Below are 21,814 nucleotides of genomic sequence, written 5' to 3'. Positions count from 1 at the left end.
GTGGGGCTCAGGCCACCTGCTTCAGCAGCTGGCCGTCCCTCTCTGAGCCCGTCTGCACCAGAGGAGTACCGGGCCCTCCTCTGTTGGCGGCCGTGAAGACCTGTCAGGGAGGTAGCGGCCCCAGATGAAAGGGGAATCGTCCATTTCTCAGGGCAGCCTGCGGAGAAGGCAATGGCAACCCACTCCAGTACTCTTGCCTGGAGAATCCCATGGACGGAGGAGCCTGGTGGGCTACAGTCCATGGGGTTGCAGAAAGTCGGACACAACTGAGTGACTTCACTTTCACTTTTCACTTTCATGCACTGGAGAAGGAAATGGCAACCCACTCCAGTGTTCTTGCCTGGACAATCCCAGGGATGGAGGAGCCTGGTGGGCTGCCGTCTGTGGGGTCGCAGAGTTGGACACGACTGACGTGACTTAGCAGCAGCAGCAGAAGCAGCAGGGGAGCCTGAGTTGTATGTAGCACAAAGCCCTACCAGGTCAGCATGGTAGGGGCGGTCAGAGCCCTGGGCTGGGGTGGGGGCCACTGATGAAAGTCATACAGGTCCAGACAGGATGGGAGCAGCTGGGATGTGCAGGTGGCGTGTCTCGGTGGCTGCCAGTGGCCAGTGTTCCCTCTGCCGGCTCTGGGGCCAGGCCTGGCCTTTGGGAGACGGGCAGGCAGTCCTGCAACCAGAACGAGTGACAGCTGCCTGACAAGGCCGGGAACGTGGCTACCACTGCCCAGCGGGCTGAGCAGAGCAGGGGAGAATTCAGCAGGTGAGGCAGGCCCCAAGTGCTGTTTCTGAGTCTCATCGTCTGAAGGTGGAGACCCTTCTCAGCAGAACGTGGGCTGCCCGCCAGGCCCCATGTAGGTCCTCTGCTGACCCCGGTGGAGAGGCCGGCCCGGCAGTTGCCAAGTGGCCTCTTCAGGCTTCTACCCTTTCCTCCACAGCCCGGATAGCAGGCTCAGGGCAGCCACCCGCGGGCACTGGAGGCTGCAGAACGGAAGAGTCCATCAGGAAGTACCCCTTCCGTGTACAGAGTCCCAGGTCTCAGACAACAACATGCTTATCAGAGCTCACCCACTCACCCAAAGGTCTGCACCCTGGGGCCCGTGTCCTGCTCTGGGAGCCCCTCACGCCAGGGCAAGGCCCAAACTAGAAAGCAAGTGGCCCTGGGTCCGTCCATCCATGCCAGAACATCTTCAAGGGGCTACACACCCAGCCCCCAGATCTGCAGAGGCCCGCGGAGTGCCCACTGCCCCCCAGCTTGGTTGTCGTCTTAGGACAGACAGTGGGGGCCCCCGCCCCAGGAGAAGGGGCACCTCCCCAGACCCATCGCTCAAGTGCTGATGAAGGCACAGTGGCGTACTCCAAATACATCGGAGGCTTTATTGTCCCAGCAGAAAAGACAGAGCCAGGACCCACCCGCCTGACCCTGGGCTGTGGGGGATGCGCCCAGGCCTCCCCACTGTAGCCCCCAGCTGGGGAGCGTGGGTGTCAGGTGGCCAGTCCCGAGTGCCTGGGTGGACGGGGGCACAGCCCCACCGCCTGCTGCATGCACGTCTCCGCCTTCACGATGACACGTTGTACATGATGCCACTGCCTCGAGGCACCCCGCCCCCGGGACTCTGGGCTCACACCCACACCCAGATCCTGCCTATGGCTGCCAGGCAGGTCCAGACCAGTGCTGGGACCCCTGCCTGGGGGCTGCCTGCCCCTGCCAGAGGCCAGTGACAGGATGGAAGATATGGCCAACAAGCCTGTTCCTGCAGGGAGCAGGGCGGGAGCGGGCAGCCAGGTGGGCGGGTCCCTGCTGCCAGCCGGGGCACCCCCTGTGGCTGGCTTCACAGAGAGACACCAGAGGGCCGTGGGCAGCTCCTGCTGCAGAGCAGTCTCCCCAGAAGCGTCGACAGGAAGCCCTGTGTGACTCGGTGCCAGGGGCGCTGCTGCCCAGCTTCCTGGAACCGCTGGACCAGGCTGGGGGTCGGCGGCGGCTTGGACCCCCAGACCGGCTGGCTGCTGCCCCACTGAGACAAGTTGGAAGGCACTGGGGACCCCAGGGGGCAGCCCCCAGGGAAGGAGATGCTTGGGGGCCAGAGTCTTGAGGTTACTTGAGTGGACCCATGACAGGGCGGGGTGCAGGGGAGCAGCCAGGACCTGCCGGCCCATCCTACTGGGAATGGGCAAAGCGGGCAGAGGCGGGGCTCTGCACACCCGTCCGGGTCTGGGGCAGGCCCAGGGGCCAGTGGGACCAGGGGAACTGTGCCGTCACAACAGGTCAGCAGGGGGCCCTGAGGCAGAGGTGATGGTGCTTAAGCTGGGCACTGGCCTGGCTGACCGCGTGCATCCCCCTGCTCACCACCCCCAGGACCAGAGTCGGGCGGAGATGCGACAGGCGGGGCCCGCAGAGTCCCTGACAACCAGGGGCAGCAAGAGGTGTGTGCCGCCCTGACAACTGGCAAGTGGCGGTGCGAGGCGGGCCGGGGGCCGGGCCCTCAGTCCTGCTTGTCCCCTCTCTGCCTCCAGGGGTAGATGAGCTCCCCGAAGAACAGCTTGCGGCACAGGGAGCCCCAGGAGTGCTTGGGATGGCAGCCACAGCTGGGGAGGCGGTAGGTGCGCACCACGTGGCTGAAGGGCAGGGGGTTTATCTGGAAGCACAAGGGCAGCGATCAGCCAGGACGTGGCCCCCAACCCCCTGGGACTTCCTCTCCAGGCCTCGCAGGCTGTCCTGGGGGTCCCTGGACTGGACAACCGCAGGGCAGGGCCGGCTCCAAGCTACACACAGTCTCGCCAGGGCACGTGGGTCAGAGGGGGCAGCTCGGGAGGCAGGCCTGGGCCTCAGTCAGCAGTGCTCTGCTCTGGCCCGGCTGCGGGGGCTGACTCCCCACTCCAGGACTCACTCGATTCGTAGGAGCCTCCCCAGAAAACCACACAGGCTCCTCAGCCTTTGAACTCTCCTCTCAGGCCAGCCTGGCTGCTTGCAGTCAACAGGGCCTTCTGCGCCTCCGGCAACTGGTCCACAGCCCCAGCAGGACAGGCCCTGACCCAACAGGGCCGGCCTGTGCCCAGTCTCTGCTACTTTGCCTGGAGATGGAGCCCCGGCCCAGGGCAGGAGACAGGGATGCAGGGTCCAGCAGGCTGGGGCCTGGGTGCCCCAGGGTGTCTGGCACACCACAGAGATTCCACACTGGGGGAGGGCCCAGGCAGAGAGGGGGTCACGGCGCCCAAAGGCCTTGAGGGCAGTAGAGTCTCCCCAGGGCCCCTGAGGCCCCCCACCAGGGGGGGCAGAGAACATGCCCCGGACAGGGGGCCTCACGGTGGGCGGGGTGCCTGTCCATGGGCAGCAATGCGAGGGCCGCGGGGAGGCCTTACCTGCATCAGGAGGCGCAGGGGCCGGCCAGCCTCATGCTCCAGGACCCGGAACTTCACACCGGCTGCGAGGAGAGCGAGGCCTGCTGAAGGAGGGCAGTCCCCGCACTGCGCCCCTCGGAGGGCTGCCGGCTGTGGGCAGCAGCCGCCTCTCCAGTCCCGTCCACCATCCGCCCCTCACCAGAGCTCCGGCAGAACCGCACAGAGACCAAAGCCCCGGGTCTGCAGGCAGGGAAGAGCCAGCAGGCTGTGCTACTCTGTGAGCAGGACCGGGGTTCCCGAGAGTGGACAAAGCACCCGCTGGGCGGTGGGCACCCTGCTCATCTCAGCGCCTTCCAGCATGGCTGACTCGGGGACCAACCACACTCTGGCCTGCAGGGTGGGCTCCCACGCCTGGGGATCCCCAAGGTGGAAAGTTCTTAAAAGGAGAAACAGGAGCTAATTATCAATTGATGAAGAGGCCCCAAGGCAACACAGTGGAGAGAAGAGGCGGCATATGCGGCCTTTCCTGTTAAGTTAAAAGGACCGTGCAGGCCTGAGCGCGGGCGGGGCCAGGGACATGCTGGGTCCGGGGGCTGAGGTGTGGTGGGGCTGGGGGAGCCTGGGCCACCTGGGGGTCAGCGGAGGAAGCTCTTGGAAAGAGGGTTTGAAGCTGTCTGGTGGGCAGACTCAAGGCCGAAAGCCCACAAACACACACATTCGTGTCTCCTGACTCCAAACTAGCTGTGAGCAGCCGCCACGAGCTCTGGGGTGGGCTGAGCTGCTGGCTGCAAACCAGCCCAGGGCCTCCTGGTCACACTGGTCACCTGGGGGCCACGCCAGGAACCCCCAGGTTCCCTGACTGTTCAAAGACCCTGCACTGGGTGGGCTGGACCACAACTCTGACCAGTCGGGTCAGGCCTCCCTAGGCCTGCAGTGGGGACAGCCTCCTGTCAGGGGCATCTGGCCAACCTGTGGCTGGTGTCAGCATGCAAACAGAGGCCTCTGCCTGCAGGGGGGCCAGCGGGGGCAGCTGGGCTGGCCAGCGTGGCCCCGGCAGGTGGCAGTCTTCTGGGGGGCCAGCTCCCAGTGGAGGGGCACCAGCAGGCACACACCCTCACAGCCACAGGGGACACGTCTCTCTTCTGAACCACACAGGCGCTGCCCACACTACACTGCAGATACACTTCCGAGCAAACTGCACACTCATCACAGGAAAGGCTCAGGAGGCAGGAGAGCTGCGCCTGCGGCCTCCGAACCTGAAGGCGGGGCTCCCCCTGCAGCTCACCCCTGGAACCAGGGCCCTGTGCTCCCTGCCCGCCTGCCGCACACACCTCGGCTTTCAGGGCCCCTGGGCATGCCCCCCAGCCAGCACGCAGACCTACCCGCGAGCCTGTAGGGCCGGCACAGCCGGAGGCCGAGCGAGTACAGCGGCAGCGAGTTGATGAGGTCCACGAGCAGATGGACCAAGCCCTGCACGGTGACCACCAGGAGCCGGAGCTGCAGCACAGACGGCGCTCAGGTTCCAGGGGGGGGGAGGGGGGGGCAGGAAACCCCTCCCGCTTGGTCAAAAGATAGGGCACTCCAACCCAGGGACACACGCCACTGGCCCCTCGGCCCGGCCACCCGGGTACCACACCCCTCCTGCTGGCCACACTCTGACCCCCCTGCACCACAGAGACCCCTGCCCTCCATGCATCCAGTGGCATGTCCTGGGGCAGTAGGGGGTGGTACCCCCCCAGGGTGAACCCCTGCCCGCTCCAGGGCCCAGTACACGGAGTCCCGAATAGCCACCCTCTGTTGTGGCCAGCACGGGTGGTGGTCTGCCCACAGCTGCCCGCTGGCAGGCAGAGCCGGCAGTTAACTACGAGCACTGTGGGCCAGGCCCCTAGACGTGGTGCTTGGCTCACCAGGGTGAACACCAGGTAGTACAGGGCCGTGGTGGGCAGCAGAAAAATCAGGATGGTGAAGAGCAAGGTACCGATGAACAGCTACGAGGAGAAAGGACGCCAGCGTCAGCGTCAGCAAGAGCCCTGCGCTGGGGGTGCCCCTGCCTGCACTGACCACAGCCCCTCCGCCCGTGCAGAGATGGAGCGCCCGCCGGCTGCCTGACGCCGCTCGGGACAGCCCTCCCCAGTCCTGGGAGGGACACCTGCTCTCCAGACCTGGTGAAACAAGGGCAGAGAGCGGGTAGACAGGACCAGCTAAGAGGTGTGCAGCCCATACACTAGACGGGAGGGGGGGTGAAAATTAGGCAGGAAAGAATACCCTGGAGGGCAGCACTCAGGGTCCCCATGGCAGGTGTGGACAAGCTAACAGGACGAGCCAGGCCCCGTGTGCACGCACCTCCAGCACCTGCTGCCCTGCAGCCTCCCGGAGCAGGGTCTGTCCCTGCCTGCGGCGAGTTCTGCCCCGTCGTGGCCCCGCGTACACCCTGCCCCTTGCAGCTCCCTGCACCCCTGGGGCCTGCAGAGCAGGAGCGAGGCTGCCCCTCGTGATGCCCGAGCCGCGGCATGTGCCGGTGCAGGCCAAGGCCGGCTGGACAGAGCTGGTACCTGGTCCAGGTCGTAGGAGCAGGAGTCCACACGCTGGCGCAGGACATTCCACTTCTTCCCTCGGAACAGGCGCCACAGCGAGGACAGGCCGTGGATCTTCAGGCAGTAGAGCCTGCAGACCATGGCCGTCAGGGTGGGGGCCGCTCCACACCCGCCCGGCCTGGGAGTCTGTCTGTGCCCAGGGCCCAGGGCTGCATGCGCCAGCCTGCAGGGTGGGGCGCACACCCACCTGGCGCCGTAGACGTAGAAGCAGTAGATGTGGAAGGTAAGAAGGGAAATGATGTCCGACAGGATGGACAGGGCAACCGTCAGGCCCAGGCAGGCCGAGAGACCCAAGTGCCACAGGATGTGCTCGATGAATGGGGACATGAGGTGGATGTAGCCTGGTGGGACGGGGTCAGCTTTGAGGGGCGCCCAGCGTCCTGCAGCCCCCGGTCCTCCCTGAGGACGGTGGCCTGAGGCATGGCCCGGTTCCAAACACGGGGTGCTGGGCCGACAGGAAGCAGAGGCCAAGGGGTCCCACTGCCCCCTCAGCTGGGCCTCTGTCCCCAGGGCACGCACCATGGGGCTGGCGGGCACTCACTGATCCAGAGGTGGATGTGGTACAGAAAGAAGCGGCCCAGCACCTGGTCCAGCGCCCGGTTCATCTTGAGCCCAGCAGGCGCACCCATCAACCACTGCAGCAGATGCTGGAGCTCCTCGGCCACACGCTGCAAAGACGGGGGTGTCACCCAGTGACCTGCCTGGGGACCCGACATGAGCCTGAGGGGGTCAAGCCCATCAAGGGCCCACGAGCCAGGCGGGGGCGGAGTGGCTGGAGGGTCCCACAGGGAGAAGAATGACAAGGGGTGAGGGTCCAGCACGGGGCCTCACAAGGAGCCAGTAAGCCGAACCCTGTCCCGGACGCCCCAGGAGGAGAGCGGTGCCAGCGGGGTGGGCGGGCCCTCAGGCCTGGGCCTTGGCACCCATGGGGGGGCCACGGGCGCCCTGTCCCTGCCCCGTCAGCCAGCCCCTCCCGCCTCCACGCAGGCCTCTCCCAGCCCTGGGTGACGGCCTCTGCCACGTCTGGGGCAGTGAGAAGGGAACAGAGTGTTCTTTATAAATAGAGCTTATTTAATATTTAAAGGGCAAGAGCTTGGCAGCAGGAAGAGGCTTTCATTTTTAAATTAAATATTTATATTTCTGAGCAATTCTGCAGAAAAGAGGCCTAGGATAAAACTGGCCAAAAGGCAGAGCACGGATGAAACAGGCAGAGTGGCCGAGCCCCCTCCCTAGCCCCCAGGCCCCCCTCCTCCCTCTCGGGCCAGGCCTCCCTTAGAAGCTACGGGACTCGCCTGGGGGCTCCTGGCCACCAGCAGGCCCAGTGCCCACCTGTGACTGGACACTAACGATAGCAGGAATGGCTGAGCCCACAGGGACACTGCAGCCAGATCTGAGTGGCCTGCAGCCAGGCCAAGAGGGCGTGGGTGGGGAGGGGTGGGGAGGGGTGCTGGGGGCTGCACTAGGCAAAAAGACAAGCTCCCGAAAAAAGTGCAGAGACGGCAGAGAGGAGGAGGGCTCAGAGCCGGTGTGGACGGACAGTGGGCGGGCGGCTGTGGTCGGGAGAGGAGGCCGGGGCCTGTGGCCCTCAGTGCAGGAGCCGCAGAACCGGCGCAGGGGCGGCGGGGGGGAGGCGGGAGGCTGAGCGCGCCACAGAGAGCAGCATGGAGGCACAGGGTCTCTGTGACGCTGATCCGCTGACCATGCAGAGGCCCGGGCTGATGGCTAGGAGAGCAGAAACGACTGTGCACAGTGGGGCCATGGGGCGCCGGGGCCTGAGCCTGGCAGGTAGGCGGCGCCCCTGCAAAGCCCGGACAGGGGCTGCAGATGGCACCGTCAGGACAGCAGGGCGGCCCAGCTACAGGGCCCGCGTCTGCGAAGCCCCACAGGTCCCGCGGGACACAGGCCCGCAGTGAGCTGCCCCAGGAAGTGCCCGCCCCCGGGAACCAGGTGCTGGAGAGCAGCTGGGGCCCTCCCGCCGACTCACGTCAGCCACGGGGACGAGCGCCTCGGCCAGCTGCGCGAAGCGGTCCTTCCTGTGCAGCCAGGACAGCAGCAGGAGGCCCAGGGCCATGTCGAGCAGCACGGAGACCAGCGTGTTGGCCTTCCTGGAAGCGGGTTCAGCGGGCGTGAGCGTGCGGGCGGCCGCGGGGGTCAGTGGGGGCGGGGGGCCCGTGGCGCCCGCACCTCATCAGCTGGGCGGGGCCCTCGGCCCTGCGGGCGCTGACGACGAGCGTAAGCTGGTCCAGCCGGTGCCTGAGCTGCTCGCAGGTGGACAGCTTGCTCCAGATGAAGGACAGCGGCCACAGCCGGAACACCCTGTGAGGGACGGAGGCGGTGGGCCTTCGGGGCCTCTGGTTTCCCTGTGCTGGGGCCGCTGCGGCCACAGCCACTACCCCAGACGTGCAGAGAGAAAAGGTCCTGGTGGCCCCAAACACCCATGGTCACACTGCTGAACTCCGTGGGCTGTGGACACGGGAGAGGGCCCCGGTGGGCAGCCCAGCAGGGGTGGCAGTCGCTCGTGACTGTCAACTGGGAACACGAGGTGCTGACTCCAGGCACTGAAGCTGAGCACCTGCCGGACGGATGACCGTGTCAAGAGTCAAGCCCAGCAAAGCTGACCCCTCACGCGGCAAAGGAAGCACCAGACGCTTCACAGACCTGCAGACGTGTTCTCAAGCAAAGGTGAACAAAGCTTCCAATGGCAACTGAGCACCTGACTCCGGGGCAACCCAGAGCCCTGCTGTTGGCCAGAGGGGCCGGCAGGGCGCCTGCCAAGTGCAGGGCCGCCAAACGAGCACACTCAGGCCCCCGGGAGGGAAGGAGGCCTTGACCCTGCAGGTTTAGACTTTGACCCAACTCCCAAAGAGAAATGTGGTCAGCACACCCCAATTCCACCCAGCGGAAGGCAGGCGATGGGCAGGGTCTCCCCAAGGCCACGGCCAGCCCTGGGCAGCACCCCAGGGCTTCGATCCTGCAGCCACAGCCATGCCTCACACTGATGTCCTGGGGCTCCTGATGGCCACCAAGGGCCAGCACCTGCCTCTGGGGCTTCGGGACGAGGGGCACGCGAGCAACTCATGGCAACTCACGGCCGTTCTTGCGTTCTTTGAAAGCCAACAAAAGCAAAGGAACTTCTCTTTCCAAAAGTGCCGCCAGGCAAGCCCAGACACTTTCACGTGACTTATTTCAAGGAGTCATGAAGTTCTGGAACCCACCCCGCAGGTCAAGACACTAGCAGTCCCCATAATCTAAGGTGCTGCCCATACACAGCTGCTGAGGTCTCTCTGTGGGGACAGGGCCACATTCCCCCAGAGCCCCTGGGGAGTCGGCGAGGCCCGTCCCCAGACCTAAGGCCAAACCCCTCAATCTGGGGTGCAGCACGGCTGTTCTGCACCCAGCGGTGCCTCTGCGGGGCTTCTCACAGGGAGAGGGCCCACAGCCAGAAGTGCTCTGGTGAACCCTGAGACCAGCTCCCAGCGGACAGCAAGGGGCTACTGCCCACAGCCTCCCGGGGCAGCCACTCCTGCAGCGCCAGGGAAGGGGGTGGGCAAGTGCCGGGGTACCAACAGGGGGCCCTGTGCAGAACACCCTGGGTCTCCCATCACCTAAGTTCCCTGTCGGGGTCTGAGCTGTCTGAGGGTCACCACATCCCCTACCCAGGGGTTCCCAGGCAACCACCGAGGCTGCTGGGAAGCCTGGCTTTACCCTGAGCAAGAGGCACCAGGAGAGCAGCCCCCAGCGGGGACGGGGCACAGGACGAGAGCTGGGGTGCAGGGGCGGCGTGGGCCTCAGAAGGGCCTGTCTGGCCTGTGAGCCTGACCCACCTGCCCCGCCCCGGGGGCACCTACCGACAGGCGCTGGCAGTGGAGACCAGTGACAGCAGACAGGCTAGCAGCAGGCAGACGGGCCCCGCCGCGCGCTTGGCCAGCTCCACGAGGATGCTGGCCTCCATGCCCTCCGACTGCCAGTGCGTCAGCCGCACGGGGCCCTCATCGAACCGGTCACTTTGGAAGAGCACCTCGCTCCGCGCCACTGTGTCAAAGACGGCAGCCAGGCCGCCCGCGCTGGCCGTGGCATCCCCAGCCTGGCGCTCGGGCAGGGCCGCGGGCGGGTGCAGCTGCGACAGCAACACCTTGCGCTGGTCGTAGAAGATGAGCATGACCGGGTCCTCGCAGGCGGGGGCGAGGGGGCCGGGCCCCTGCCGGCGGGTGGCCTTGCAGCTCCAGGACTTGCTGCCCCTCTCCCGACACAGCTGCAGCCAGGGTTCGTGGGAGAAGAGGGCGCCCAGGCCCTCCAGGAAGTGGCCCAGGCTCTCCTCCGGCTCCTGCCGGCGGTGGCACCAGGTGCCCAGCACGGCCACGCCCACCCGGCTGGCCTGCTGCACCTGGGCCAGGAGCTCCTTGACCTGGACGGGGATGAAGGGAAAGTGCACCACAGCCAGGACCACGGCACTGCTCTGCTCCGGGACCCACCGTCCCACCAGGAGGCCGCTGTCCGCCGAGGCGCAGCACGTGGGGAAGAAGGCCTTGAGCACCATGCCGGGGTCGCTGGAAGAGAGGAGGGCTCAGCTCAGAGCCGCCGCCGCCCCGCAAGGGCCCAGGGTGCCTGCCAGTGCCAGAGAGACAGGCTCTGGCCACGACTCGTGGCTCAGATGACCCTCTCAGACACATCCATGTGGCCACTGGGCCCACAGGTGGGGGCGACCCGGCTTCGGGTCTGGTCAGGAGGCTGGCGAGGGAGCCCCCAGCTGCCCATCTCTGCCCTGGGCTGCAGTGAGCACAGGCCCAGGCCACGCCCACCCCCACCCAGAGGCGGGGCCAGGCTTCCCCCCTCCAGACACAAGCACCTGAACCAGGCGGGGTCACAGCCTACACGGGGCAGAGTACAGGGCTCAATTTTTGTTTTTAAAGAACTGATTACAGTTTTTGAAGTGCAGCACAAGGGAAAATCTACAATCTCATTAACAATTAAAGTAATTTAAACATCTCAAAGCTTGACTTACTTACTAAGCTAGCAAGAACAAAGATGGGACACCTAAACAAATCACTGGTGAGCTAAGCAAAGTGAGGCGTGAGCCCACTGCTGGCAGCTGTGAGCCTTGGTGTGGGGGCCCCAGAAGATGCCTGGGCACATGCCTGGTGCCACAGTGACCCCTGGGGGAGCCTCAGTGCTCAGGCTAGGAGCCACCGGCATCCACCCTGCCCCAGCCTCCAACTGTGTGGGGCCCACCCCTCCCTGGGGCCCCACCCTCTTGTCACAGCTGAGCACCTCCCTCAGGACCTGCCCCCGCCCCCAACCTCCGCAGGCTCTAGAGGTGGGGGTGGGTCTCCCCAGCCCTCCCAGCCTTCACGTGATCCTGGGTAGCAAGAACCTCCCCAGTAGGCCATGCTTTCTGAGTCCTGCGGGGCTGCGAGCAGGCCTGGAGGGCAGGAGCTTCGCCTTGGTGAGCACTCGCTGACACGACCCCACAGTCAGCACAAAGCGCAGAGCAGCGGCGAGCTAAGACCCTTGAGAAGCAGGGACACAGGCCTCCCACTGAGCCTGGCCCTCCAGGCCCCAGGGCTCACCAGGCCCTCGGGAACAAGGGGACAGCGAGGCTGAGGAGGTGTGACTTTGAGGGAGCCCTTTCCTGAGGGTTGGGGGGCTCTAGAGGGGGCCTCACACACACAGGACTTAACCCCAGGCAACTGGGGCAGCTACTTTCCTCCCCTCCAGGGCGCCCAGAGCAGGCTGGAGGGAGAAGCCTCTCCCACTTGTGGGTTGTGACTCAAAGGGTCCCCCTGAGTCCAACAGCAGCCAGACTCCCAAAGGCCCCTCCCTGCAGAGATCAGAGACAGCAAGCAACATGGTGTCTGCAGGGAAACCTGGAGCCCAAAGGCAGCCCTGGGCCAAGTCCCTGTGGCCACTGGCAGGGACATCAAGGACCGCCCAGTCTCCTGACACCTGTCAAGGGCATCATGAAAGGGACAGAGGCATTCTGTGTGTCAGAGTCCCGCCAATGCATGTTGACCACCAACAGGGAGCAGCCAGCACAGCCCAAGCCTCTCAGCACCAGCCAGTTGCAACCACCAGGTCGGCCAAATGACAGGATCACGGTCCCCTGTTTGGGGACTCCTCTCACAGGAGCTAAGGAAAACCGCCCATAGCTACTGTCAGAAGACAAACACACTTGGCCTCACAGTGAGCAGATGCTCTGGGCAAAGCTGGTTACACGGTGGGTTCACTTGCAGAAAATTCATCGAGCTGTACACATACGATCTGTGCACTTTGTGTGTTTTATGCTTCATCTACAAAGTTTACCTAAAAAAAAATAAAGAAAGGGGAAGAAGAGCTCCTCATGTCTGGGGAAGGCAGCAGAGGGCAGATGGTGGTGTTCCCATCTGTGGGGCAGTAAGAAAGAACTCTTAAATCTAGGAGCAAGTTTCCATCCCCACCCCCACCTCAGCCTCTGGGAGTGACCAACACAAAGAAGTCTGCTCAGATCAGACAGCCAGAAAAAGATGAAAGAGCAGGCAATCGATAGCAGAGGTGCAGATGGGAGAAAGCGGGGCAGCAACTCGGCACCGTGTGCATCTTTAAAGACTGGGATAAAGACAAGGGCACAAGCCCGGGAAAGCTGCCTGCTACCCAGGACACCAGGTGCCCTGTGACTCAGCCCACCATCCCAGGTCAGGCAACAGTCTGTGGGACACCCCTCTCCACAGGACCTGAACTCAACCATCTGCCTTGTGAAGCCCGCAGTCTGTCGTCCTCCGCCAGAACTGATTCAAGGCAAACGCCCAGTTATGACTGGCCAGAACCCCTTACTGCCTAAAACCATCCTCTGGGGAGTCTCCTGATCACTGCCCTTGGTAGCTCACAAGAATTCCTTGTTACTCCTTATGTCTGTGTTTAAAAACAACAAGGATTGTGTTTAAAGAGGGCTTTCCCCCTCTCTTTTCAGAAGAAAGGACACGAATCCAGGGCTCTGGGTTTTGGCCTGTACCGCAATCAGGGACGACGGTACAACGCTGATGGCCGGTCCCCTTGACCCCTTGACACCGGGTCCACGGCGGGACCGGGTAGGGCGGGCCAGAGGGCACCGGCCGGCCGCCCCTCACCCCACAGGGCCGGGCTCCAGACGCCCCGCCAGAGCGCCCCCGCGGCCCGCCGCGAACCCGGCGTCGCTGGGCTGCGCGGCCGCAGCGCCTCCCGTTCCAGGCCCGCCCCGGCTGGCCTCCGGTGGCGCCCCCACTTTACGGCTGAGAAAGCAGGGGCTCCGAGAGGTAAGAGGCCCGCGTCGGCTCCGGAGGCCCCCGGGCTCCCCGGCCGCCGCGGCGGGGTCTGGGCGCACAGCCCGGCGGGGCGGGCCCCCAAGGTCACGCCCCAAGGCCGCCGGCCTCCCCCGCGGTGCTCACCGGGGCCGCGCACTGGGCCGGTGGGGTCCGGCTAGGGTCGGGAACCAAGTCGGGCGGGCCCGGGCGGGCGGCGGCGCTCCAGGCCCCCAGCCCCGCTGCGGCCGCGCCGCGGGACACGCGCCCCATTTCCGCCCGCTCCCGGCGTTGCCGCGCGACGGTCCGCCGCACAGGCGCCCGGGCTGCCCGCTGGCCCCCGCCGGAGCGTTCCGCGCACGCAACGTTCCGGTCCCGGAGCCAGCGGCCGACCCGCGCCGTGCCTCGGTCCCTCCGCGGCCTTGTCTCCCCACGCGCTGTGCCCAAGGGCCTTGTCCCCGTCGCAGCACTACTGTCCCCCCCGGTCTACCTACAGTGTCCCCCAAACCCCTGCCTTCCAGTCCCCCACCACGGTGGCCAGACCTCCCCTGTCCCTGGTTTCCTACTCTGAAGGCTCCAGACCCCACCTTGCCCCATCACCGCGGGGTTAAAGGACCCCCCAGGCTCCGGAGGGGGTGGGGCGCCGGGGGTCCCAGGAGAAACTGCCTCTCCAGCCCCGGGCTGGCCCCCTTGCACTCTGCTCCCTGCAGAGGCCAAGTGATCCCTGAGGTTGCAGGGCCAGTCCAGAGGGTGAAGCCAACTGGGGTGGGGGTTGGGGGGCGCCCCTGGCTCCCTCTTCTCCAGGGAACAAGACCTCTAACTCAGCAGCAGCCGTCAGCATTGACGCAGCACCTGTTCCCTGCACTTCCTTACTCTGACCCACTTAATCCAGGCCCATGGTCTCAGGAGCCAGGACACATGGAGGGACCCTGAGACCACCCCCTCACCACGCCTGGGGCCAGACTAGGCGTGGCCTGCCCCCCAGGACCCCTGAGGGAGCCGGGAGCCTGGCTGGGCCCAGATTCAGAGGAACCTCACTCCTCCGCACCCTCAGCCTGGTTTTCCTGTCTGCTCACAGGAAGGTTCTCCTGCTCTTGACCACTGCCAGGGACTCTCCCCCCACCCATGAGCCTGAGCTGTTTGGTCCAGCTCCAGGAGGTCAGACAGTCTCACGTGGGCCCGGAGCATGGAGGCTGGTAACCCAGCCCTGTGTCACCCCAGGGCGCATCCAGGTGGCCCGTCCTCTGCTTCCCGCTTACCTCAGCTGGGCCCAGAGAAGCTGCAGCAGTCTGGGCACCCAAGGCGTCTCTGAAAACAGGGGACAGTGAGGAGCCGCACCCCTGCCCAGCCCAGCCCAGCCCAGCCACACCCACCCTGCCTGCCTCCCTCTGATTAGGAGGCTGGGGCTGGAGCACTGAATGGAGAGCCGGCCCGGGTAAGTGCTGGCGGCTGGCCCAACACGCCGGAGACCTCCAGGCTTCAGCTGCTGGCCCAAAGCGCAGGCCTCCTGGGCCCTGGGGGCTGGAGGCAGCTGATTCCAGCTGCCCCCTGAATCTGAATCCTCCCCAGGAGAAGGAGAGGAGACCAGGCCAGGGCCCGGTATGACGGGGCTGAGGACTGTCTGCAAATGTGCAGGGTCAGGAGGGCGAGGCCCACGGCCCAGGAGAACCCTGAGAACCCTGAACGTTTCTCCCATTGTGGTCCGGGTCTGGGGGGCTATGCCACGCACAGAGAGGGGCGTTCCGGTTCAAGCCCACGGTATCAGGCCAACTCCAGGTGGGACTGGTACACTTTGATGTCGCCGTCCTCTGCGTCTGCCACCAGCAGCTGGCCCTGGGGCCCACAGGCCACACCCAGGGGTCGCCTCAGCCCCTCGGAAACCAGGCAGATGGGCGCCCTGACCTGGGGGAACAGGGTCACCTGGCGCCGCCGCTGGTCCGCCACAATGACACCGCCCGCTGCGTCGGTGCACACACCTGCTGGGCTGCCAAAGGGGTGCCCGGTCAGGTCCCCCAGGGAGCCCAGGGGCTGGCGGGCACTGCCAAACAGCCGCACGTCCCCAAACTCCTCGCTCACTGCCAGGCCCCCGTCGGGCGCCAGGCCCACCCAGCAGGGGCCCTCCAGGCCCAGCAGGGAGGCGGGGGCCAGTGGCGCCAAGTCAGGGCCCAGTGTGAAGCTGTGCACAGCCCCAGGCACGTAGTCTGTTACTGAGAGGCGGCCGAAGGCATCTACAGCCAGCCCCCGGGGGGCGGAGAAGGAGCCCACCATCACCCAGCGGCCTTGAGGGGCTCGGGCGGTGTGCTGGAGCGCACGGACAGCCCCGTGGACCAGGTCGCTGACCACCACGAGCCCAGCGGCTGTCACCACCACATCTTCCGGCACAAAGGCCCCAGCCCCTGGCACATGGCAGGGCAGGTGGCAGACGGAGCGTCCCTCGAGGTCCAGCACGTGGACGCAGGGTGTGGCGCCCGCCGTCAGGAAGAGCAGACCATCTGGGGAGCAGTGCAGGCCCCGGGGTCCCCCGGTAGCCGCGGCGGGCACTGGGATCCGCCCAAGCAGCCGAGGCCGCCGGCAGCAGGCAGGGTCTCCGGGAAGGTCCAGTGTGGGGCGCGGTCCCTGGGCCGTGGCTGGCGCACTGGTGGGGGAGGCCCAGGAAGTCCAAGAAGGAGGCCCGGGAGCAGGCGCTGGGCGGCTGTCACGGCCTCGGCCTCTCTGAGCTGGTCCTCCAGCCCAGCCAAGCGTGGGGCTACAAGACAAGTAACACCCCGCCATGTGCCGGGCAGCGCTGCGGGCCCGACACCGCTTCCTGGCATCCTGGTGTCTTCCTGACCTACAGACCTGACTGTCCCACCACGCCCCGACTGCCAGTCGGGCCTCTGGGCCCTGTTTTCCCAGCTGTGGTCCCTGAGCACAGTTCTGAGAGATGCACGACCCCCCCCACCCCCACGGCTGCTGTTTCGATCTGAGGTTCAAGAGGAGCTCGGGGCACCTTGCTGTCCGAGGTGGGGGAGGGGTGATAGATGAGCAGTGTTTCTCTATGGGCAGAGGAACGGGGTCTTGTTGGAGACCTCCAGCCCCTGAGGGGTAAAGCAGGGGTCCTTTCCTAGGCCTCTCTGGCCGGGGGGAGGGGTCTCCTACCTGGGGCTAGGCTCCCTGGGCCACAGGCCTGTGTTGTTGGAAACCAGAGCTCAAGGGGGTGGGAGGAGCCACCTGGCCTTGGGGAGGGGCCAGCAGAGCTCTGGCCAGGCGGCCTTTGAGCTGAAGCCCAAGGAAGCCCGAAGGAGCCCGGTGCTCAGCTGCTACCCTGCCAGACACCCTCCAGCGCCGCCGCATTCCCGCCTCGGGGCCTTTGCACTGGCCTCTGGGACATTCCTCAGCCTGCCCAGCTGGTTGCACTCAAGGTCCACCCAGCCACCCTCCCCAGGGATCCAGGGCCTCTACCGCCACCATCTCAGGGGATAGCACCTCCTCTGTCCTCCAGCGGGACCACAAGTTCAGGACTGGGGGGAGGGCTGTGCCCCTGACCTGCTGGCTAGGTCACCCACCTAGGAGTCCAGGGTGGGGGTGCCCCCGCACAGGCTAGCAGGTTGGGTCCTGTTTCTGCACCTGTGGTGTGGGGGTCACACACCTCCTGCAGAGTCAGTCCAGTGGGTGCTGAGAAGTCAGGGTGCGGCAGTTACGGGGTGCTAACGGGGGGCTGAAGTGGGAGGAGGCTTTCTCAGACTCGGTACTTAGGGGTTCTCCAGACCCCTTGTGTGTGGTTCAGCCCTCAGCCCCTAAGCCCCTCCAGGAAGCCCCTGGAAGGTGGGGGTCAGTCCGTGTCTGTGACCCATAGCACTCCTTACCCAGCCGCCTGCACCCCAGCTCTGGAGGCCGTGGGGGGTGGGCGCGATGCTATCTGCCGTCGCCACGGCTGATGGGCAGCAGCAGTCCTGATCCGACTGGCCCCAGCCCGGCCAGCCCAGCCTGGGGAGCCGGGAGCAGGCAGGAGCGGCCCTCCCGGGGCCACTCCTGGGTGGGCACAGAGGTGTGGCCAGCTCCCGGGCAGAGAAGCGATTAGCTGGGTCCAAGGGTCCCCGGGGCACCCCTCCCCCCGCTGTGGGAAAGCCAAGTCTGGCCGCGCTGGGAGGGAGGCAGTGGGCTGTGAAAGCCGCCCGATGCCTATCGCAGCTGCAGGGGCTGGCCAGGGCCCAGTGGAGGCCACGCTGCGCGACCAGCCCTGGGCCACAGCACGTGGGGCGCCGTTTAACCAGAGCGAGCCGCCTCCTGGACGAATCTGACATTAGGGCTGGCCGGCCAGATGGGGCTGGAGGCATGCCCCAGGGTCCCTGCCCACCACCCTAGTGCAGAAACGCAGAGAATCCGAAACTGTGCACGCCTGCCTTGCCCGCCCCCGCTCTGCCCCCGTGGATAGCGCCCCACTCTCTCCCCAGACTCTGGGTCCCCGGGGAGGGCCCAGGACACTGTGCCCTGACACCCAGTTTGGAGACATTGACGTGGACGGTGACGCTGCAGCGGCAGTGAAGAAGGAGCCCAGACGGGTGTGTGAAGGTCGTCTCCGTTTTAATGTCCACAACCGTGCTCACTAAGGGGCCCTGGGCAGTAACTGCGTGGCCCCAGAGACAGGCGTGGCCGCGGCGGGTGGGGGTCTGCCCCCGGGCATGCTGGGGCGGGAGGGGAGCCAGGCGGTGGGCTCGGGGTCAGAGGAAGGTGCCCATCTGGGAAGAGGCAGCGGGGGCTGTGGTCAGACCTCGGCACCTGGCGGGCTCTGCAGGCCCGGGACAGCCTCGGGGAGCCAGGAGCCCCCAGCCCCAGCGTGGGCACCCCAGCTGCCGGGAATGACAGGGTCCTCGGGCGCCTGCAGGGGAAGGGCCGGCGGGGGCACACTGGAATCAGCCTCACACTTGGTGGTGTGGCTGGTCAGAGGCGGGGCTGCCAGCAGGCCGCGGGGCTCTGGGGTCCCCCGGGCCAGTGTGGGGCCCAGCTCCGGCTGCGCCCACGGCCCCGCAGGCACCTCGTGTGCCTTGGTGGGTGCCCGTTTCACAGAGAGGTCGAGGGGTGCGTCGGGCGGCCTCACAGCCCGCGCCAGCGCCTGGTGGATGGTGAGTAGCTCGCGGCGGATCTTCCCCAACTGCTCCCTCAGGGGCCGTGGGGCCAGGCCCCCGGCAGGCGCCAGCTGGCCCAGGCGCTGCTCCGCCCTGGCACAGTCGCCCAGGGCCCGCGTCAGGTCCTCGCCCATGTGCCCGGGGCCCCCCAGCGCCAGGCCCAGTGGCTGCGGGGGCAGGGAGGCCGCGGGGCCAGCTGTCTCGAGGTCTCTCAGTTCCTTGTCCTCGGGCCAGAGCATCGCGGAGGGGCCGGTCCGCAGGCTGGGGGTGGCGGGAGCAGGTCAGAAGGCTGCACTGTCCCCATGGCGCCCGCCCCCCATGACCCTGTCCAGCCTGGCGCCCTCGGAACCCCAGAAGGGAGGAAGGCTGGCCGTGTGCTTTCAGTCTCCCCCCTGCAGCCTGAAGTTCCCCTCTGCAGGCTGAGCTCTGGGTGGGGCGAGGGGGGCGCCCGGCCACCCTGCCCCCTCAGCCCTGTTCCCGCCTCCCTGAGTGCCCCATGCCTGGACCCCCATACCCACCTGCTCTGGGCGCTGATGCTCGCTCGGCTGCAGGGGACCTTCAGGGGTTCTGGCTGGGCCCCCAGGGCCAGCTTTCTCTTGGGGTCGCTCTGGGCAGCCCTCCCCAGCTGCTCTTCCTGCCCGGGGTCCCTGAGGGCGCTGCGGGGCCAGGGCCCACCCAGCCCCGGCACCGGCACCTTCAGCAACCCAGGGACCAGGGCCCCCGGGGGCCCTCTCGGGGGCATGGGGGGCTTGGCGAGGGCGGTCTTGCCGGCCGGCAGCCCCAGGCTGTGCTCCAGTAGCAGGGGGTAGTACAGGCGGGGGATCAGGGTGGGGCGTTCGGGGGGCTGTGGGGTAGGGAAGGCAGCGGCCGGGGGCAACAGGGGGCTGGCCGAGGCCAGCAAGGGCACGTGTGCGGCGGCGGCCAGGGAGGGCCCCAAGTAGGAAAAAAGGCTCGGGCCGAGAGGGTAGTTGACGCCCAGCAGGGACAGGTGGAGGCTCTGGGCCTCGGGGAGCTCCCCGGAGCTGGGCGGGGGGTAGCAGGGGACGCTGGTCTCGGGGCCCGAGGCACCTGCACCCACCACGGCTGCACTTCTCCGGCCCCCGCCTGACCCCGGCTTCCATGCCTCAGCCAGGAGGCCCCCCAAGCCTGCACCCTTCTGCATGTCCCTGGCCTGAGGGGGTGGTGTCCCTGGGGAGGAGCCTTCGGCCCCCAGCTGGGGGTCCCCGACCCGGCGGCGCAGGGAGAGGATGTCGTCGGCTGTGAGGTCCAGGTTGGGCGTGGTGGGGGTGTCCAGGAGCCGTGCCCCTCGGGGCCGGGTGCCAGGGTCAGCTGGGGCCGAGGGGTCCGCGGGGCGGCCCGGGGTGGCCGCGGGATGTCGGGGTGTGGCCGGGGCGCGGCGGCAGGCCCAGTCAGGGGAGTCCAGCAGAAGGGACAGCGAGTCCTTGCAGAGGCTGTACTTCATGTGATTGTAGAGGTGGGACTTCTCCAGGCAGGTGAAGGGGCACTGGAAGCACTTGTAGTTGTAGGGCTTGCCCCAGGGCCGCGGGATGTAGTGCGGCTTCTTGGGCTTCCGCGCGCGGGCGCGCGCCCCGGGGCCTAGGCGGCAGGAGCTGGCCTCTCGGGACATGGCGGTGGCTAGCCAGCGGGCCACGGCCCCATGCCACCTGCAGACGGGGCCTGGGTCAGCGCCGGCGCCCTAGCCGACGCCCCCCACCCCGTCACCACAGCGGCCCTCCGCCTCCCTGGCCATTGATGCCCAGACCAGCAGGCCTCCCTGGAGGGTCAGCAGACACGGTCAGCACACAAAAACGCAGGATGCCCAGGGAAATGGGATTCAGACAAACAGCAAATGCTTTCTTAGTGTAAGCATGGCCGAGCCAGCATTTGGGCACTAAAAAATTATTTGTTGTTTATCCAAAATTTAAGTCCTGAACTTTCTTGGTTGACCCTACATACATGTCGGCCAGTCCCCGGCAGGCCCAATTCTGGGGTGACTCCATCCACACCCATCTGCCCCACTCCAGGCAGAGCCTGGGTCTCCGTCTACCCCGGGGGCACTGGTGAGTGACTGGAGGAAGCCAAGTATGAGCATATGAGCACACTCCCTCCTGGGGACGCAGCCCTTCCTTGTCTCACCCCGCCCCGAGACCCCTGCCCCCGGCAGCTGGGCAGCCAAGATGAGGAACCAGCAGGAGCTCTGAGAGCCTGTTGACACAGCACGTCCCTGCTCTGCAGGGTGTCTCTGGGCACTGCGGTCTCCGAGGGGGTCACCCAGCGTGGGCCAGGCCAGGCTGAGGGGCGTGGATGTCCGGCACGGCCCCACGGCATGGCCACCTGCTCAGCCCAGCTCCATCTGGGTGACTGCCGGCAGGTCGGCGGCCGAGCCTGCCGCGGCCGAGCTTGGCCAAGACCCTCCTCTCCCCACACCCCGCTCGCCTGCTCAGAAGCCACTCCACGGTCCATCTGGGCTGCCACCTGGGCCGTCCACCGCCCCAGCGCGCGCCTCGGCCGGGGCTCGGCGAGTGCGGGCACACAAGCGTGCAGGGCTCCTACCGAGCCCTCCTCACGCAGCGCCCACAGAGACCACCTCGGCACAGCTGGGCCACCTTGGAACAGAGCCGGGCAGCTGCCAGAAGGCAGGGGGCCCAGGCACACAAGGCTCACAGACCACTCAGAGTGGACAGGCCACTGCCCACGTGAATGCACTGCACATGCACGCACACACACACCGAGGACGCATAGGGTCACAGTCATTCACGGGCGTGGACACACGGGCATGTGTCCCACTCCCTGGGGCTCAGCCGGGAAGGGCTGGGGCAGTCATTGGGAGCAGACCGTCCTCCCTGCCGGCCTTCGGGCTCTGCACATGGGGGGGAGTCACGTCTGCTGCCTCCAAACACTGAGCAGGCACCCCCATTATGGGAATGACCAGAGGGGCAGAGGGGGCCGCCCATTCAGACAGGTCCTGGGAGGGGGCTAGAACGGCCAGGGCTCGGGTGTGGAGGGCTGCGGTTATCTGGGAAAGGACAGGGCTCCCAGCAGGGCTGGGAGGAGGGGGCTGGCTGAGGAGAGGGGCTGGGGCCCCCAGGGGCTGCAGACACACCCTGAACTTGCTGGTGGGTGCAGAGGCAGGCCCCACTCCTGCCCCCCGCCCCCCTAAGACACAGATGACAAATGGGCGTGTGTGCTCCAGAGACAGAGGCGGCTGTGCTGGGGCCATCGATCACCCAGCCCTGGGAGCCACACAGCTGTGCCGCCTGGTGCCACCACCACCCCACCTCCCAGCCGGGCCCCTGGACTGGGGGGGCTCCTCCTAGACCCCTGGACTCAGCAGGCAAGAGGCTTGTCCTGTGTTGCTGCTTCGAAGCAGTCACCTGGCTGCAGGGGGGCTTGGTAGGGAGCCATCTCAGCGCCGCTGACCCCATGGGAGCCCAGAGAACACCTGGTACCTGCCCAGCATGACTGTGCACAAGCAGAAGACACCCCCAGACACCAGCACACACCCCACACCCCCAAAGGCATATTCACTC

The 21,814-nt window shown here is 66.5% G+C and overlaps 2 protein-coding genes across 4 annotated transcripts; both read right to left on the bottom strand.

The window, feature by feature from the left end:
- Positions 1-1,359: 1,359 nt before the first annotated feature.
- Positions 1,360-14,510, bottom strand: PIGQ (phosphatidylinositol glycan anchor biosynthesis class Q). 3 transcript variants are annotated; one of them, XM_061152427.1, is made up of 11 exons: positions 14,439-14,510; positions 9,778-10,476; positions 8,114-8,245; positions 7,914-8,034; positions 6,471-6,597; positions 6,117-6,270; positions 5,888-5,999; positions 5,243-5,323; positions 4,718-4,832; positions 3,357-3,418; positions 1,360-2,632 (listed from the first exon to the last, which is right to left on the bottom strand). In XM_061152427.1, the coding sequence occupies exons 2-11, from the start codon at positions 10,464-10,466 to the stop codon at positions 2,480-2,482; spliced, it is 1,746 nt and encodes a 581-aa protein (XP_061008410.1). In that variant the 5' UTR covers positions 10,467-10,476; positions 14,439-14,510; the 3' UTR covers positions 1,360-2,479. The 3 variants fall into 3 exon arrangements, with proteins under 3 accessions (XP_061008410.1, XP_061008411.1, XP_061008412.1); XM_061152428.1 differs by lacking the exon at positions 14,439-14,510 and adding an exon at positions 13,327-13,421; XM_061152429.1 differs by lacking the exon at positions 14,439-14,510 and having other exon boundaries at positions 2,496-2,632; positions 6,449-6,597.
- A 3,413-nt stretch (positions 14,511-17,923) lies between these two features.
- On the bottom strand, positions 17,924-19,911 carry PRR35 (proline rich 35). The gene is made up of 2 exons (XM_061153901.1): positions 18,803-19,911; positions 17,924-18,545 (listed from the first exon to the last, which is right to left on the bottom strand). Exons 1-2 carry the CDS (start codon positions 19,909-19,911, stop codon positions 17,924-17,926), a joined length of 1,731 nt encoding a protein of 576 aa, XP_061009884.1.
- Positions 19,912-21,814: the final 1,903 nt, after the last annotated feature.

Source organism: Dama dama, chromosome 10, assembly GCF_033118175.1.
Source record: "Dama dama isolate Ldn47 chromosome 10, ASM3311817v1, whole genome shotgun sequence".
Lineage (NCBI taxonomy): Eukaryota > Metazoa > Chordata > Mammalia > Artiodactyla > Cervidae > Dama > Dama dama.
The sequence above is the reverse complement of the archived record's forward strand: the minus strand, read 5'-3'. Positions and strand labels throughout refer to the sequence as shown.